Below are 15,407 nucleotides of genomic sequence, written 5' to 3' on the forward strand. Positions count from 1 at the left end.
TTAAGTCTTGGGAACTATGGTGCTTTCGCACATTTAAGTGTACTACAGCCAATCAATAAGGAGAGGCTGCAAGACAGAAATGCCAAGTTGATGTTTAAGGACAATTACTGTTTGTACACCACAGTAACAAGTTTATCTTGTCTCACTTGGTACACTCTTGCATCTCGGTCATTCTCTTTTAATGCTCAGGGATATGAGTCATTGTTTTCATTTACAATTGTTAATAATTAATCAGAAATCATCTGCACACACTAACTGAGAAAAGTCTGGAAGACAAGGAAATTTCCTTCTTTAATTTCTTTGCTGCTTTACCAAGTCTTTGGTGCAGCTGCCTTCACTTCTCTGTTAAAGGGTGTCTCTGTCCATACTTAGTTTTGTCATCAGAAAGCTAAATAAAATACCATTCACTTGAGATCAACAGACTGAAATGGCTATTCCTGAATGTTTAGCTTCTCAACTTTCAAAGTCCTTGGATTGACCCATCAGTATGCTTTGGTTTGCTATTTGTCTCTTGAAAATTTGTCCAAATTAGTTGCAAATATTGTCTGTTATATCACATTATCAACAAATACAGTACCTTGAAAAAGTATTCATACCCCTCACCCTTAGATAACACAAAAATATAACTTTCTGCCCCCACATGTATAAATACTGTGTGGATGGAAACTAACTCTGCACATCACCCTGAACACAAAATCTCCATAATGAGACATGGTGGTGGCTGCATTATGATGTGCTTTTCTTCAGCAGCGACAGGAAAGCTGGTCAAAGTTGATGTGAGGCTTGATGGAGCTAAATACAGGCAATAATGGGAGAAAACCTGCAAAAAGACTGGAGACTGAGGTGGAGGTTCACCTTCCAGCAGGACAAGAACCCTAAATATACAGCCAGAGCAACAATGGAATGTTTTGGATCAAAGCATATGTATGTGTTAGAATGTCCCAGTCAAAGTCCAGACCTAAATACTATTGAGAATTTGTGGTAAGACTCTATAACTCCAAAGTTAAACGATATATGCCCCAGAAGACTTGCAGCTCTGACTGCAAAGAAACTTGGTTCTCCAAAGAATTTTCTTGGTTGGACCAAATACCAAGACCACCATGTTTTTTTTTCTTCAATTTCTCAAACCAATGTGTGCTTGTCATTCCACTTCACATTTATGCCAAATTTGTTTATCACATAAAATCTCAATAACATATGCTGAAGTTTGTGGTTGCAATGTGACAACTGTGGAAAATCCTTTTTATTGTGGTGTCGTCCAGACCAATGCAAAGGTTTCTCAGGCATCCATTACATCAAATGCTCAGGATCTTTTTGTATTTCCCTTTTAGAAAGATACACATCCTCTCCATATATTATAATCACTGTATCTTATACGATCATTTGAGTGAAAAAGGCATATTTCAGCTACTTAAACAAGACTAAACTGTAACCAATGAAAAGTGGCGCTCCTCAGATGTAACATCACCAAGACGGGTCTCTCTCCCCACCCAGTCGGTGCAGCCAGACCAAAAAACAAGCATACCTGCAGCTGTCAGACATCAGCGTGAGACCTCCAGATATCACACACCCCAACTCTTCTGTCTCTATTTCAAGTTTTTGCATTTTACCTATAAATCGGAGTATAAGACATTAGCATGTACACACCTAGTGAGGCTGGACCTTGTTGTCAGTATATCTGGGCTGGGCTCTGTCATTAAATGAGCCACAGCAGCACAACTTTGATGTAAACCACAACGACACTTCTGCTAAATTCCTTACAAATTAATTGTAAGGAGACCTGCCTACAGCGTCTAAATGAGCTATTTGGGATCAAACCACGATAAAGCTAAAGCCTCACTCTCTGCTGGAATGCCAAAGCTAGCTAGCTTCAGACTAGCAAATAAAGCGCCGACTACTAGTTAATGTTAGACAACTAACCGCCCAGTGATGGGTGTTGCTGAAGGTTTTAGCAGAAAGCAGCAGGAAAAGTTGCTCTGCAGACTTACTTGGTCTGTTTTTGTGAAATGAGTCTCTGTGAGGGCTGTAGTGGGAAGGTGCACCGTTACATGTTTTTCCAGCGGCTCCCGTTTCTCCGTTTCCCTGCCCAGCCCCGGCTGTCACAGTCTGACGTCACCCTGGAGAAGATGCTGAGTTTGGGGACACGCACAAAAGCTCGTACATTTCAGATTCAGATATTTTTTTTCAAAGAATTGTTAAAGAAATGAGTGAGGACAGCACAAAGCTGCTTTTTATTGTTTTTAGAATATAACAGTAATAATACTAATAATAGCGACATAACTGGCAGTCTGGAATAAAGGGATAGGGATTCACTTTCACCACACAGTAAAATCCACATCCTCACTGGGGATAAAGTGAATTACATTTGGTTTTAGTCCATTTTATAAATAGAAAAAAACACGCACAACAAGAATAAACATATGCTTTATTGGAGACTTGAGATGCCATCTGTTCCTTGTCTCCAAGCATTTCTGTTATAAAATGGCTCTCAAACGTTTACACACCCCTGTTAAAATGAGAAATTATAATTTCAAAACGGTTTTCCACGTATAATGTTACATGTTTCCTGTAAAGTTCAACTAAAAATAGATCTGTTGCAAGCAACAACAACACAAAAAAATTCAATCTTGTTCCATAAGTGCGCATACTCTTAAACTAATACTTTTTTGATTTAACTTTGGCTTGCGGTCATCTTTGCTAGGAGTTTGTCTGTATCCCACATCTTGACTTGGCAATATTTCCCCTTTGTACTTTGCAACAGTTTTCCAAATTTATCAGGTCTCTTAAACTCAGATGACCTCACAGATTTTCTGTCAGACTCAGTTCTTGACTCGGGACTGGCCACTGAAAACGTTTAATTTTCATCTCATGCGGTCAGAATTTTGTTGATAAAGATGTATGTCTGGGTTCACAGTAGAGCTGCAAAATGATACCCCTTTAATCTTCAGCTTTCTAGCAGATAACTGAAGGTTTTGGGACAAAACTGACCATCTGAAGAAAACTAACCCCAGAGCATTATATTGACCCAACCATACTTCACTGTATGCTGTTCTTTTGGTGATGTTCCATGTTGTTTTTGTGCTAAACATGCCTCATGGAACTGTGGCCTAAAAGTCCAAATTCAACTCATTAGACTATAACTATGGTAGCCTATAAAACATTTATCTGGCCTAAATTTAGTCTGGCCTAAATGTTTTCATTATATAAAATAATTCTGTCTCATAACGCTACTCTGTAGTCCAGACATATGGAGAATACATGAAAATTGTCATCCTTTGTACAATGAATTGAATTTTATCTATGTATCTATTTTATGATATAAAGAATGTCACACTATATGTGAAAAAGAGTTAAAAAGAATTAGTTATCAAATTCTCCTTTTTACTTTAATAAAAACTAGGCATTTTAACAGAGGTCGGTTCATTTTTTTAAAGCCACTGAATGTGTCACATCTGTTTCTGTGACTTCGTGAATTAAGGACTCCAGAATCTGATTACATTTATTTTGCTGATGTTTTTATTGTGTAGTTAATTTTTCCAAAAGGGAGAGTTGCAATCAATTAGGACAGTCATCTTGGTCTTCTTATGTTTATCCACCAGAGGGCTATTACTCTTTTTATTTACCAAAATATGATAATAAAAAATAATTACTATAATTAATACATTGTTTCAGTTCTTGTTGAATTTTTTTTGTATTTCAGCACACTTAAAAATTACAATTGAAAAGTGTAACCTTCTTTCTTTCTCACATTTCAATCAGGTTTCAGGCATAGCAGGCAGGGAAGTTCCCTTATTTCATAGGGAAGAAAATAGAAATTTCAAGATATAAAACTATGGATCTATTTCTGCAAAAATCACACTTAGTGAAATAAATATAATAATATAAATCAGTGTAAATTAGTGGTGTCTATATTTACCAAATCAAATGAAGAAAACCATGAAAAAAAACTCAACATTAACCTTCCAACGTTTTACATGGAAGATGACCAGTTCATTTAGTATGATCATTCCCTGTTTCCACACTGCATCTTAAATGCAAGTAGAATCCAGGCTGTTTGCAGCTATGACAATGACTTCTTATCTTTCCAGAAGAAAAGTTTGAACGCTGATAGTTTAAAGGCAATCATGGCAATTCAGCAGAGCTGTAATTTTCTTCTTACAGCGCTTACACACAATACTTACAAAAACGTTCTGGGAATATATTTCATAACTTTGCACCTGCACATGCTACCCTTGCCACCCTCCACCTGGATGACCCCCTAGGAGATGAGCTGTATTGCCCATATAAAACAAATAAAATGCCACTGCCAATCATTAAGTTACTGAGAGCTTTTTTTTTTTTTATCAAATTTCAGTTTTTTCCTCTGTCTGTTTTAAATTAAAATTTTCACAGAAGATACAATGTGTCTATTAACCCTTTTCAAATATGCTTTATTTTTATACTTTTACACAAGTTAATTAAACTGAAACACATTTAGTGTCTGTACCAATCAGTGATTACCAACTGCTACTTACTCTATTCTTAATAGTCTATGCCATGCAAAAGAAGGTGAAGGTCTTTCTCTTCTAAGGACAATGACAGAAAAAGCTGCCAATTTATACGGGCAAGAGTTTTGAATGGAGGAGTTAGGAGATTGTGCTCATTGGTCTCTAACCTTTATCAGATTTTCTTAAACTAAAAAAAAAAACCCTAAACTACCTACATACTGTTGGGTCTATGTGTTTATTTACCAAAATGAAAGCTCTTGAATAGGTCTACTTTTAAAGAATAATAAAAATGCATTTTCGGGACCTGGAGAGCACCAATCAGAGCTCATCAAAGGAAAATGAACCAGAAAAGCTGAGACATAATTAAACATTTTAAGATTTGATTTAGAACATCTGAGCGTGTTTGAGTTTTTTTTTTTTTTTTTTGAAGAGCAAAAATTTTAATTTGAGCTTTTTTAAGACCTTGTAGAAACCCGGTCACCATGATGTTTATGAAAGCTGGAAAAAACGCCTCATATTTCTTGAAATCAAGTAAACATCTGAATTTATCCATGAGCTTCATACTCATCTAAACTTTACAGGTCATGTGTGTTGGTTGTAACTTATTGAGCCGCTCCTTTTTAAACTTCACCGACGTTGAATGGAGTAAATTACTTTCACCCAAGAACTAGAGAAGAAAACCCGAAGTTTAATTTGAATTTTATTGTCTAGTATTCCATGAATTGCTTCGCGTTTTATTCTTATTGACGCTGCTTATTGTCTACATTTACATCACAATCACTACTTTGTTCATAAGCCTTTCTCCTTTTTATTGCAGCTAGAAACCTAGAAAAGATGTTTTCAGGCATCGCTGTTCACTCATCAGGTGGCTTTAGATTCCGTCACCATGGACGGTGGAAATGTTACTGTCGGACGGCTGTGTTGGATCTTTGTCGTCGCTTCTTCCCAGCAATTTGTTCAGAACCTTCCGGAAGGTGCCGCTGAATGCCGGGCTGGAGAAGTAATACACGAGAGGGTTGAGGACGCTGTTGAAGTAGGTGAAACAGACCGTTGTGTAGAATGCCAGGTTGGCCTTTTCAAAATGTCTGCATTCGTCATACCAAACCTTCAGGATCCACACCGCGATGCGAGATATGGTGCTGGGGAAGAAGCAGGTAATGAAGATTAGGGCCACCGCAGAGACAAACTGAACGGCACGTTTGATTTTCCCCTTCTTATCCAAAGCCCTATTTCTCAGCTGCCAGGTAATGCTGATGGTGCAAAACGCCACGATGGCAGCGGGCAGGAAAAACTGGATGACATAAAAAGCGTTGTGCCAGGTGGACAAGGGGGTGAAGTCCATGCAGATGTTGAAACTCTCACACTGTGTGCGGTTGCTATTGTAGTAAAAGTGCTCATTAGCAAGAAGATATCCGGTTGCAAGAACAATCAGCCCCCAAAGGCCGAGGGAGACCCACAGAGCATAGCCCAGGCCTAGGCGGTTTATAGGGTTCTGTGGGTGGACGATCTTGAAGTAACGGTCGACAGCCACAGCTGTGAGGAAGAAGATCCCCGCTGCCCGGTTAGAGGCCAGCAGAAAAAGAAGGATACGGCACGGGACATCGCCATAAATCCAGTTTTTCCCACGCCTGTAGTAATCTGCCCTGAAGGGCAAGCAGAACAGTACGACTGAGTCGGCAACAGCTAGATGAGTGAGGTACACGGAGTTGGGCTTCCATGTGTCCATGTAGAAGATGAACATCCCCAGAGCCAAAACGTTTCCCATTAATCCAAACACAAACTCCAAGATGAGAACCGGAGGCAAAACCTGGTTCAGGATGGGCGATTCAAAGGCACAGCAGACCTCTGAATGAGAGATATTCATCTTCTGACGCACCAGTGGTGCACAACAAGCTGCTGCTATATAACTGAGTCAATAAAGACAAGCTGCACAAAGTGCCTTGGTTCAAAAGCAAATCATGTTTGCACTTTTGCAAAGGGCTCATGGACAAACACACTAATTCGAAATTGGAGTGAGCATCTGTGCACGGTGTTATCTACGGGGAAGTGGTATTGACCCAAAGGAGCATTATAACAACTGTAAATGTTATCTCCCTGGGGAGGGTACCTTCATTAGAAAACTATTATACCTGGGAATAGGTTTACTCATGGGTGAACAGTGGGACGCAGGAAAAACAAGTAACCTGCGGTCATCTATGGGACTCATAAAGCAGGTGAGGACGACTAAACCAACTCTGGAAAAGAAAACAACGCAACGGAAACAGTCATGGAGAAAAGCAAGAAACCAACTCAGGAATAAAGAGCAGGCAGAACAGACAGAGGAGACGGGAATTTATTAGCCTACAGTTTGCTTGAGTGAAGAACATTTGTGAAGGACTTAATTCATACCACGCCTTTGGCAAACAAGAGAAAGCAGCTATTAACTAAAAAAAAAAAAGAAAACTGCCAAGTGAGTGGCCAAGTCTGCACCTTTTTATGTACAGTAAATAAAATAAGTATAAAATGACTTGATGTGTACATTTGGCCAAGTTGTTATTGATGTTACAGGTCACATCCATCCCAGTGAAAGTGCATATTTGGTCTTCTACTTCTTAACTTCACCCAGATCATCAATGCTGTCATCGTCCACCTACAGAAGGATAAAGAGATTAGCCTTAGAAAAGGTGTTAGGTTTGCAGTTTTCTAAAGTAACTTTTTTTTCTTTTTGGGGTCATAATTTTGTTGTGTGGAAGTTTTTGTGTTAAACTCCATTTCAGATCCTGCTTCTGGTTAAAAGCCAATGGCTTAGCTTCACCATGAGAGGCTTCTTATATTGTCCAGATTTCTAAAGTGTGCCATAAAAAATAGTATGGAGTAAATTAACACTTTGTGTTAAAACAAACACTGGATAAGAGCAGTTAAAATATTTATATACAGTACCTTGCAAAAGAATTCATATCCAATAAATTTTTTCACATTACAACCACAAGCATCAATGTCCTGTGGTCTGTAATTGTAAAGTTGAAGTTTGAAACAGTACATAGATGCTGTACATTTTATGTAAAAAAAAAAAAAAAGTTCTCAGACTGCTTAGAGAAGTTTTGTTAACATCAATTTTAAAGTCTACCCAAAAACTCTCAATTGGATTTAGGTCTGGACTTTGACTAGGCCATGACTACACTTTGACCTAAACCATTCCACTGGCTGTATTTAGTGGTTGCTGTCCTGTAGAAAGGTAAAACAAAGCCCCAGAATAGAGTCTTTTCCAAAGTTTACACATTTTCTTGCTGGGTTATCATGAATTTAGCTACGCAAGTCTTCTCTTGATGTCTCATCAGCTTCCCTGTCCCTGCTGAAGAAAATCATCCCCACAGCATGGTGCTGCCACTGCCATGTTTCAGTGTAGGAAAGGTGAGTTGTGAAGTATGTGCAGTTATTTTTATTATGTGCATGGCTTGTGGTAAACTGCAAACAGGTTATCTTATGGCTTTCTTACTGTCACTCTTCCAAATTGATGGAGTACACAACAGGTAGTCCTGTCAACAGATTTTCACACATGAGCTCTGGATCTGGGCAGCCCTTCCAGAGTTAACAAGGGCCTCTTGGCTGCGTTACTGAATAATGTCCTCCTTGCTGGCCTGTCAGTTGAGGTGGGAGGTCATGTCCTGGCTGGTTTACAGCAGTGCCACAGTCTTTCAATGTTCAGGTGATGCATTGATCAGAGCTCTGTGAGATGTTTCAAGCTTGGGATATTTTTTTTGACCAAACCCTGCTTTCAACTCCTCAACTTTCTATCTTTCCTGACTGCTGTGTTACTTGAGCGTGGTGATGCCGTTTGTTCGCTAATTAGATGTGTTTAAGAAAAGTTTGAAGCTACAGAAAAAAAAAACATTTTCCTAAAATTGACAAGCATAAAATCCTATGAAACTTTTCCCACAAGAACAGACAGTTTACCTCAGGCCACTTTTCTTGAATGACGTCAATTATGTCATCTGTAAAATCTCCCTGAATGATTATTTCATCCTCGGCTGTAACTGAGGCACCACAAGAGAACTTCTGAGCAAAGAATCGCTGAGCCTCTTTAAGATCAATGTCTGCAACAAAGGAACAACATTTAGAATAAAGTGCTTAAAAAGTGAACAGCAAGATGTGTGGATAAGAGAACAGCATAAGTCTCACCAAATGTTGCCAGGCCACACACTCGTGTGACATATTTCTTCTTTGCTCTTGGGATTTTTGCTATTGTGACTTTCTGAGGCACCGTCTTCTTTTTCTGTTTGATTTGGCCTCTTCCACCTGAACAGAAAGGTGATAAAACAAGATTTGAATCACCACTGATCTCCATGCAGACAACAATGATGCTCAGCGATGAGAAACTTCAGGTAAATAAACCCACAAATAGTTCGTGATGATTGTTTGAAACTACATTTTTAATTTAAACAAAATAAGAAATCAGTCTGTTCAACTCAATTGTGCGGAAAACTGCTTCCTTAAGAGGAAAGACTCCATCGTTAACCAGATCCAACATGGCATTGCAATAATCAAGAGTTCACTAATAAAATTCTGCATTTTTATTTCTTCTCTACATGAACAACTCCACCCTTGTAGATCATGCTCTTCCCCACAAATCAAACCTAAATTTAATTCCTGATGAGAATTTTTTACAAGACTAGCTATATTCTGACTAATATAACTTTTTTGCATTTACACATTTCGAAGCCATATGAGCTACAAGAGCTGTAACTAAGAGACTATGTTGATTATCTGGATTGTTGTTGCTTTTCATTGAGCCTCTCAGGTGCTCCTACACTAAAGAATGCTAGCATTCTTTCTACAGTCGAACACAAACACTGCTGAAACGTTGATTTGACTTGACACTCATCCTAAAGCAGTTCGGGTTCGTGGAATCAGACACATTACGTTTCTACTGGCAGGTCTGAAACAATTATTAGAAAACCGTACCTCGTTTTTGCTTTTTCTTCTCCTCCTCTTCACCTGTAGGGGGAGCTTCTCCAGTTCCGGATTCCTGTTTGGGAGCATTTCCTGCCGGACCAGAGGGACAGAAGTAAAAAGAAGAATTACAACCAGTTCTGCAAAAATACAACTTATCTATTAAAGGAAAGCTTACTTTGATTACAGCTAAACAATATTTTATTTGTTTTGGTTTTTTTTACTTGTCGGTTGGTCCCCCATAAGGGTAAATTCCACTCGCATCTAGAAATGCAGTTGCTGTGAAATACTAATAAATATTCGTTCTTACATGTTGAAGATAACTCTGAAAGAACCCAGATAAAAGGGAATCTTAATATGAAACTTTTCAACTTTTATGACTAAAATTCAAACCTTAGCTTAGAAGCTACTTTAGCATCCATAAGGATCTAAATAATGGTTTCACTTTGAAAACCATTCTGCTGTGTATATGTTGGTTCTGTAAGTCAGTAAATGCCTAAAAAATGTCCAATGACAGAACTCCATTACTATCATTGCCATCTTTTGCTATACTGCACCCCATTTCTAAAGGCCTAAAGGCCAAGCCAATAATCTGGCTTTTAAAGCAACTGAAAACAGGGGTCCACCCAACTCTCTTTGCTGTAATCTATCCACAGTTAATGCAGTCCTTTAAATTGTGGGGAAATGATGTAAAAATCCACAGAAAATCTTCAAGTCACTCACCAACAGTCATCTTGGCAAACACATCCGGAAAGTTCTTCTCAAGCCACTGCCTACATTTGGCTGGCTCGGGCATGTAATTGCAGTACTGCAAGAGACATCACTAATTTACAACTCTTGAAAGGAATAATCTGCAAAAGTTTATTTATAGTCAACTAGGTCACACAGTGTGTTTATGCAAGGTCTGTCTAATGATCAAACTCACCTCTGTAGGTAGGGAGCACACTGTAGGAGAAAAACAAATAACCTAAGGTTAAAGGCATCATAATAAGTAGTAGTAAACAACAAAATGAGTTTATCAACTGTACCTCCGCAATACAGAACTTTAAGAGGGTATTTCGAATCAGGGTCCAATGATCCTTGCTCCGACCTGCTTTCTGAAGACCCAGATTCCATTTCAGTAGTAGCCATCACAACTGATCTGGGCCAGGTGAAGACAAATGAGGAGAAGGTTAAAAAAAATTTAAAAAAAGAGTGTTGGCATGGCAGCTGATGGCAGATAATTCACATTGTCTTTTTTCCTACCATCAGTCATTTTTCTCTTTCCCTGAGGTCAGAACTTTGTCATTTTGTTGGAGCATAAACCCTCTATGTATTAGAAGGCTGCAATAAGCAAGGTGAAATAGTATCATTCCATGTTTCTAGATATTTACTATTAGAGCTGCACTGTAAAATCAGTCGGGGATCCGAATACTTTATTTTCACTTATTCCCACTGCACCCTGTGTCAGTGTGGTAACCACACCCACTTTCTCTCAGGGACAACAAGGACACAAACTCGGACTCCTCGGAGTAAAGAGTTTCTAAACTAATGCATCATCGCCCCCAAAGAGGCTGTAGTAAAAATATACATTTTGATCAGCTGAGCTAATCGTAATATGGAGAGGGGTGTGTGTCTTTTCAAAACAAGCTCAGAAGAGATGTTCCTCTGAAAAGGTTGTATTGTCCAAACTACTTGAATTGAAGCTCGCTGTTAATCCAGGAGCAATTCTGAGGTCTTTCTGTTGGCGTTTCATTGACAGGAGACTATTCCCATCTACACAGAAATGCTGCACAGCTCACAGAAGAACATTTACTGTTAATTGGTTGACAATCAGGTAAGGTACAGTACAAACTAAAAGTTTGGACACACCTTCTCATTCAAAGAGTTTTCTTTATTTTCATGACTATGAATATTGTAGCTTCACACTGAAGGTATCAAAACTATGAATTAACACATGTGGAATTATATACTGAACAAAAACGTGTGAAACAACTGAAAATATGTCTTATATTCTAGGTTCTTCAACGTAGCCACCTTTTGCTTTGATTACTGCTCCAAACACTCTTGGCATCCTGTTGATGAGCTTCAAGAGGTAGTCACCTAAAATGGTTTTCCAACAGTCTTGAAGGAGTTCCCAGAGATGCTTAGCACTTGTTGGCCCTTTTGCCGTCACTCTGCGGTCCAGCTCACCCCAAACCATCTCGATTGGGTTCAGGTCCGGTGACTGTGGAGGCCAGGTCATCTGGCCCAGCACCCCATCACTCTCCTTCTTGGTCAAATAGCCCTTACACAGCCTGGAGGTGTGCTTGGGGTCATTGTCCTGTTGAAAAATAAATGATGTTCCAACTAAACGCAAACAGGATGGAATACCATGCCGCTGCAAGATGCTGTGGTAGCTACTTTGAAGAGCCAAGAATATAAGGCATATTTTCAGTTGTTTTACACTTTTTTATTCAGTATGTAATTCCACATGTGTTAATTCATAGTTTTGATGTTTTCAGTGTGAAGCTACAAAATTCATAGTCATGAAAATAAAGAAAACTCTTTGAATGAGGTGTGTCCAAACTTTTGGTCTGTACTGTATATAAGAAATATGTAAAAAAAAATAATAATAAATGTCATTGCCCAACCAATACAGATCCAGTCCTCTAATTAGGTCTGTTACAATCAGTGAGTCTGCAGTTGCTCTCATTGGCCCACTGCTTAATTAATGATTACTCTGCAGGCTGTGCAGTCTTTCTGAAAACAGCAATTTATTTACCATTGTGGGTTGCATTTTGGAGAATCTTCACTGATATCTTAAAGGAAACATTCCCAAAAATATCATTTATCTAGTTTTCTCCTTCCTGTCAGAGACAGGTGGGGTGAGATGTTCTACCTGAAGACAAGCAGAATTTGGTCAATCAACCAAACAGTCTGCCACTGTTTTCAGTTATGCATACACCACAAACGTACCGTTTTGGTATGTTAGAACGTATGCCTCTGGCCTGAGAGAAGTCTGTTTTTCATCATCATTCAAAAGCTGCAAACAATTTATAGCTTAATTTCAAAGTTTGAGTCTTATTTAAAAAAAAAAAAAAAAAAAAAAGACCGTAATCACATGCATTTGGTCTCATGCAGAATATAGTCAGTTTAACAGTATTCTACAGTAGGCATGGGCTGCTTACTGGAACCAACTTACACCAAGGTTTTAAATAGGGATGCAACTAATTATTTTGTTAATCGATTCATCTGTTGACTATTTCTCCAATTAATTGATTAATAATCAGATAGCAAAAGGTGCTTAATAGGAGTTGTTTTTTTTTACACAGAATTGGAACCAGGTGAAGCTAAAACTATGCAACTTGAGGAGTTCTAACAGAGCACATTTACACACTAAAAGGTTTTTTTTTTTTTTTATCTTAGAAGCAAAATCTATACATCTTTAGTACAATTTTGGTCTAACTGCTGCTCTGAGTGGGTTGTTCTTTCAGCAAGTGTCACGATTAATCGGAGTAATAATTTCAGCCTTAGTTTTAAAAAAAATTAAATCTCGAAACTGCTCAAGGTTCCATCATATTGTTTGCACGCTTTAAATTCCTTTTTTAAATTTTGTGGCACTAGTGGTCTATTTTTTCCCAGCGTATGGATAGATAGAGCGCCAGAATCGACTACCTCATATCCTCCGTCTACGCTTCGGATGTTCTACCTGTACACAACACGCTGCTTACCGGTTTAAAATCCTTTTGATCAGATGCCAGAGAACGGGCCAGACTAGCAAGAGTTTTCCCTCTATTTTATGGAGCATTGTGTCACTCCCCCACCTGTGGCTGTGCACTGCTGGTCAGCTAGCTGAAATAAGACCACTACACTTTTCCCATGTTTACAAGCAAAACATTTGGCTGTTTGGAAATGTGTATGGTTGAGAAAAACACGGAAAGTCAAGTCTGGTAAAAAAAAAAGTCCCCCTCCAGTCACTTTTAAGATAACGCCGTTATTTAAAGCTGCAGTTGGTAGGCAGCATCTCTGTTTAACAGCTTACTAGTGGTTCTCCTTGGGCAGATTGCCCCAAGAATTAACCAGCTGTTATCAGCGTGTTATACGTGCATCTAAACAGCAAAGTATTACAGTCGCATTTTAAAACTGTTACTAAGCTGCTATTTAGGTTAGCAGGTGCTTATGCTGTATTTTTACTTTAGTCTACAAATAAAAAAATCAAATGTTGTAGGAAATATAAATGTAACAATTAAGATTTGAATATACTTCAGTAGTGGAAAAACGTTTCAGTTTTAAATAAAAACAACAAAGCTCATACTTAGTATATATTTTAAATCTGTGTAAATAGGAGTAGCTCATCATGTCTGTTGAACAATAATGAACAGAACATTTGACTGGAAAAAAAAGAGTATTGGTACAAATAAATTCAGTTACATTAACAACACCCACTTAAAAAAATTAGGACATTCAACTAAAATAGTTTGTAGGTTTCAATGTAATATTAAAAAAAAAGATTAAGTAGTGTGTTTTATGTTAGGTCACAATATCTTACAGATTTCCGTATAAATTTAGAGACAAACTACCTTAATTTTGAACCTAACCACATTATCGTGGCATCATTGAAAAGTCTTGAAAATGTTGCTAACATACCTACTTTTACATACATGCATGATAATGTCATGCATGTAAAGTCGTGTGTCGATGGGTCACAGTTTTTAAGTGCTACAGCTTGCAAAGCTATCGCTGAAGTAACGTGCGAAAAGATGAAAAGAAAAATCTGATTTCCTTCCCAGACACTACCCCAGGCTGACTGGAAGCTCATATATTTCACAACTGTAACCAAACAGCTCAGCTTATTTCTTCCTGGCACTCTGTTGCTTGTGGAAAGAAAATAGATTTTTGTAGCTTTCAGTTGAATCTAATTTGCTACACAGCTGAAGTAGCCTTAGCCAGCTAACACATGCGGTTGTTTTATTGGCTGTAAGATTTGTTAAACAGAACAGTATGCTAATATAATCTATATCAAAATGTACAATTACATCATAATTACTACTGCGAATTCCGCCACTTCGTAAACGTAGCTAAAACGAAACGTTAGAATCAGCTTTGAGTGGTTTCATTCATCAGGCTACGTGGGCTCACCAGCTGTTACCGTTAGCACCTCGATTTAGTTTAGCAAGATAGCTAAGCTAATGCAGCACAACGGCTCACTGCAGCGGAAACAAAGTGAATTAAGACGCGCGATTGGACCATGCCCTACCTTGCACAGTAAACTCTTAAAACTGCCGGTTCAGTAGAAGATCCGCTCGCATTATTAAGGTCAGTTTTACTTTTAGAACACCATTCTCACTGATAAGGTTTACTTGGCATACTTCGAGCACGCCTTGTAACGCCTCTGGTGAAAGGGGTCTGGCCAATAATATATAGCGGCAGCTTTTCAACGCCACTCAGGACCCAATAGTCCAAAACCCTTCCTGGTTCATGCAAGAATTTGCTTCCGGTTAGCGCATGCGCAAAGTCTGACTGGCTTCTATTTCGGTCCAAGATTGTGCGTAGGACATCAGTGTAGTTTAAAGGTAGGATGGAAGGGATGTAGGATGTAAAGGTTAGGTTTCTGTGGTAGAGTTTTAGCGTAAACGGAACGTAAAAGGACCGGGAGTGGTCGAACCTGAGAACGTCGGGGCCTGAGAGCGACTCTTTTTTTTTTTTTTTTATAAACTTTATTGAAAAAAACAATCGAAGGCATATGTCTGTCGTATATTTAAAAAATAACACAGAACATGAAAAAAATCTGTAAATTGAACCATAAGATACCGGCTTCATTTTTATTCATTTTAAGGACTTACTAAAATGCTGTACACCTTTTTTTTACAATGTCTGATCAGGTTTATCCGACATTTTTTCCAAGTTATTGCTACAGAATGCAGAAAAAGAAATCAGCGTCTCCATAAAGCTGGTCATCAAAGGAAAATTTCCAGAGAGATGGCTATGTTAATTTTGGACTTCAGAAAACACAAGGACCACTATACATAG

General features: G+C 38.4%; 3 protein-coding genes across 9 annotated transcripts in view; all 3 read right to left on the bottom strand.

Annotated features, from left to right (window-relative positions):
• The window catches only part of clip1b (CAP-GLY domain containing linker protein 1b), a 60,645-nt gene extending 58,537 nt beyond the window's left edge, over positions 1-2,108 (bottom strand). For 2 of the 4 annotated variants that reach the window (XM_047372443.1, XM_047372440.1), the window contains exons 1-2: positions 1,989-2,045; positions 1,526-1,610 (exon numbers count right to left, since the gene is read on the bottom strand). The gene's annotated coding sequence lies outside the window, so the exon portion shown is untranslated. Of the gene's footprint in view, positions 1-1,525; positions 1,611-1,988 lie in introns of all 4 variants that reach the window. The other 2 variants (XM_047372442.1, XM_047372441.1) reach the window with 2 other exon arrangements.
• A 2,773-nt stretch (positions 2,109-4,881) lies between these two features.
• Positions 4,882-6,668, bottom strand: LOC124873165 (hydroxycarboxylic acid receptor 3-like). Its single transcript, XM_047373699.1, has one exon. It carries the CDS (start codon positions 6,349-6,351, stop codon positions 5,359-5,361), a length of 993 nt encoding a protein of 330 aa, XP_047229655.1. The 5' UTR covers positions 6,352-6,668; the 3' UTR covers positions 4,882-5,358.
• A 135-nt stretch (positions 6,669-6,803) lies between these two features.
• On the bottom strand, positions 6,804-14,853 carry denr (density-regulated protein). Of its 4 annotated transcripts, none has more exons than XM_047373701.1 (8): positions 14,747-14,853; positions 10,445-10,557; positions 10,342-10,361; positions 10,140-10,224; positions 9,429-9,518; positions 8,646-8,762; positions 8,421-8,560; positions 6,804-7,116 (listed from the first exon to the last, which is right to left on the bottom strand). In XM_047373701.1, the coding sequence occupies exons 2-8, from the start codon at positions 10,545-10,547 to the stop codon at positions 7,072-7,074; spliced, it is 600 nt and encodes a 199-aa protein (XP_047229657.1). In that variant the 5' UTR covers positions 10,548-10,557; positions 14,747-14,853; the 3' UTR covers positions 6,804-7,071. The 4 variants fall into 4 exon arrangements, with proteins under 4 accessions (XP_047229657.1, XP_047229658.1, XP_047229659.1 ...); XM_047373702.1 differs by having other exon boundaries at positions 10,445-10,552; positions 14,635-14,847; XM_047373703.1 differs by having other exon boundaries at positions 9,429-9,509; positions 14,635-14,847.
• Between the last annotated feature and the right edge of the window lie 554 nt (positions 14,854-15,407).

The sequence above is a fragment of the Girardinichthys multiradiatus genome, chromosome 8, assembly GCF_021462225.1.
Source record: "Girardinichthys multiradiatus isolate DD_20200921_A chromosome 8, DD_fGirMul_XY1, whole genome shotgun sequence".
Lineage (NCBI taxonomy): Eukaryota > Metazoa > Chordata > Actinopteri > Cyprinodontiformes > Goodeidae > Girardinichthys > Girardinichthys multiradiatus.

Bases quoted from the DNA above. Each gene is read 5' to 3' on its own strand.
- LOC124873165 (XM_047373699.1), bottom strand. From the start codon at position 6,351: ATGAATATCTCTCATTCAGAGGTCTGCTGTGCCTTTGAATCGCCCATC.
- denr (XM_047373701.1), bottom strand. From the start codon at position 10,547: ATGGCTACTACTGAAATGGAATCTGGGTCTTCAGAAAGCAGGTCGGAG. The intron at 9,519-10,139 runs GTGAGTGACTTG...TCTGTCCCTCTG, and splicing joins GTTTGCCAAGATGACTGTTG to GTCCGGCAGGAAATGCTCCC. The intron at 8,561-8,645 runs GTGAGACTTATG...CCTTTGTTGCAG, and splicing joins GTGTGGCCTGGCAACATTTG to ACATTGATCTTAAAGAGGCT.